At 58.5% G+C, this 2,629-nt stretch overlaps 1 protein-coding gene across 1 annotated transcript; it reads left to right on the top strand.

Moving 5' to 3' along the window:
- The first annotated feature begins 266 nt into the window (after positions 1 to 266).
- On the top strand, positions 267 to 579 carry B0I36DRAFT_310322 (uncharacterized protein). The gene has a single exon (XM_046152239.1). The coding sequence runs from the start codon at positions 285 to 287 to the stop codon at positions 450 to 452; it is 168 nt and encodes a 55-aa protein (XP_046018323.1). The 5' UTR covers positions 267 to 284; the 3' UTR covers positions 453 to 579.
- The last annotated feature ends 2,050 nt before the right edge of the window (positions 580 to 2,629 follow it).

The following is a 2,629-nucleotide window of genomic DNA, read 5'->3' as shown; positions in this document are numbered from 1 at the left end:
AGTCCGAATCTGGAGATTTATAAAAGCCTGGAACTTGGAGTCACTCACCCGTGATGGATCCACGCCCAAGCCTGCTTTCAAGTGCGAGTGGCCTCATACTAGACCCCTGCTCACGTACCCCGTGTGTGTGTGTGCACACCTTCGAGGAGTCACCCACCCACCGCCATTGCTCTCTGGCCATGTCTTTGTCCAAAGGAACCTCCGGCCCTGATACCCGACATTAGACACCGTTGCAGCTTTTGCATATTCCTCATCCATCTCCACCGGTTTTGGGCTTTTCTCTAATGCAGCACGCTGCTGACGCCGGGGGGCGTCGTCTTCCCATCGAGGGGGCATGTGCTCGGCCTCGCCGGGACGAGAGTTCCAGGGATCTGCACTGCACATCGCGGCTATTGCATCGCCATCACCACACTGTTGGTGCGCGCCTCCGCCTGTCGAGCTCTGGGGACTGACTGCTAGCCAAACAAGATTCACTGGCGCAGAGGCTGGCCACGTCGCCAACCTCCCTCGGCCCATTTCCCATAGGGCTGAAGCCAAGGCAGAGGGGGCCAACGCCTGGCTTATCCGGCAATGCTCGTGGTGCTGTCGCTGACATGCATGATGGAGTCGTCGGCGAGAGCGCGTGCGCATGCATGCGTGTATGCTTGAGGTTCAATCCACAGACATGTGTGGACGGAGGATGGTGGACGAGAGTGGAAGACGCTGCGCAATAATGGCGCGCTCGACTACTCACCGCAATGGAATTGGCACTGCACAGCAACCTCGTCGGCTGCGTTGTCCTCCAGAACAAATAATTAATAACACAAATCACATTTTGCCAGTCCTTATTCCCGCCGGAAATTGGAGGAAATGCAAGCCCTTGTCTCAGCTGGCCTTCCCTCGGGACTGGGCATGGTTACCGTACCCGGGAGTCTACACCAGAGCCCCATCCTCTGCGTGTGGCCCTGGATGTGTAAGGCACAGCCGCATGAGGGCTTGCGCGTCCTCTTGGCGAGCTGGCACTACGGGATTTGATTCTTCGGCACAGCAGAATCTAGCTCTGATGGAAATCCCGACTGACAAAAACATCCAAGCTCCAGATGGTCCCATTAACTTAGTGCCATGCACTGCGGGGAGGCTTCTGTTGTGAAGGGCGAGGAGGGATGCACGGAACCCCACGTCTGACAGCATCGGATATCAGTGGCGCAAAAGCCGTTAAGCTCCGTCCCTGTTCGGCAAACAGCATGTGGTCTCGAACAAATACAACCCCTGTCCGCCAGTTAATTGTCATCCAGAATGCCGTGATAAGTTGGAGACAGTCCTGCCACCAAGCTCGGACTGGGGACTGCACAGAGTTTGCGTGCTTGTGCATCCAATGAGACTTCTCATCTTGTGCATTGTGCGACTAACACTCGGAGACACCCGGCACGCTCTCGTCTGGTCGTGAACGTGTCGGCAGGCAGGCGCTCATTTCGGGGACAGGCCACCGTGCCGCTCGTGCCGTCTTGCTCTGGGCACGACCTGGTCGAGTTGCGCTACTCATTAGTGAGGAGCTTGCAGCTCATGGCTGCCATCTCGACTGCCGTCCGTCTGGGGTCCGGGGTCCGGGAGCGAGAGCGAGAGACCATGCTGACATATCCGTCCGGGTCACTTTGTATCAAGATGATGGTGGGAAGTTATCGTGCTGCCTAGCTGGTGTCACAACTGCTGTGTATTTGTCAGGTGAGGTGTGGACACGGAGACATTCCGAGGTGGCGTGTGCCAGGACTGGGGGGGGATCTGCATTGCATGTCTCGACGCGCCTTCACCACACCACCAGACGGATGCACACAACGTAGCATCGCGCCAGCATAGTCGAGGGCGGCTCAGTAAGGCCACCTTCGGCCGCGGCTCGAGCTGTGCCCGGGCCCTGCTATCGCCGACGGTGGCTGGCTGGCCGTGGTCTCGGGTCTCCTTTGATTAGACACATGCCCACGAGCACTCGTCTGGTTTGTCCCTTGAACTTGTCCATGATATTAAAGAGCTTAGTCTCGCCTGGTGATCTGACGTGCCAACACGAATAAATGTTTCGCCTTGGTGAGATGCGGATTTCTAAACGCCGCTGCCACGATGTACAACGCAGCCAACTTGCATCAACTGCACTATCGTCTGGTGTACCTTTTTGAGCGCATGAGGCAACGGGGTATCTCCGCATGTCGAGGCAGTCGCAACCTTAAGGTATGGACAGAGTACCCGCCAGCGAGGACAGTGCGCAAGGCGGGGCAGGGCTAATTAGCCCAGTTGGCGATCAAGCTCGCGCACGCGCCAATGAGAGCGGCCCGTCCGGATCAAGGTGCTGACAAAAAACACGGGAGCGCCGCGCCCACCCCTCCTCCTCCTCCTCCTCCTCCTCCACACGACACCCCCTCGGTCGAGATCGTGCGCTCAGTTTCTTGCGCACCCTGTTGACAGCCCTCCCCCAAGCACAATACGCATCGCCGTCCCTGATTTGCTGCCTGCCCGTCCCCAGCTCGTCGCCCTTCCACGCCTTCCACGTCTTCCGCCAAGCATCGCACCCGCATGCCGTCGCAACCAAAAGCCCCCGAGCTGCAGCCGCTGCGGCCTGGTGTCACCATGCACCCCTCGAGCTCGACCGCCGTTTGAGACGCTC

This window comes from Microdochium trichocladiopsis (genome assembly GCF_020744255.1).
Source record: "Microdochium trichocladiopsis strain MPI-CAGE-CH-0230 chromosome Unknown B0I36scaffold_1, whole genome shotgun sequence".
NCBI classification, from domain to species: Eukaryota; Fungi; Ascomycota; class Sordariomycetes; order Xylariales; family Microdochiaceae; genus Microdochium; species Microdochium trichocladiopsis.
Note: the sequence above shows the minus strand (reverse complement) of the source record. Positions and strands in the feature narration are given on the sequence as shown.

Excerpts from the sequence above, each read along its gene's own strand:
- B0I36DRAFT_310322 (XM_046152239.1), top strand. The coding sequence starts at position 285 with ATGCAGCACGCTGCTGACGCCGGGGGGCGTCGTCTTCCCATCGAGGGG.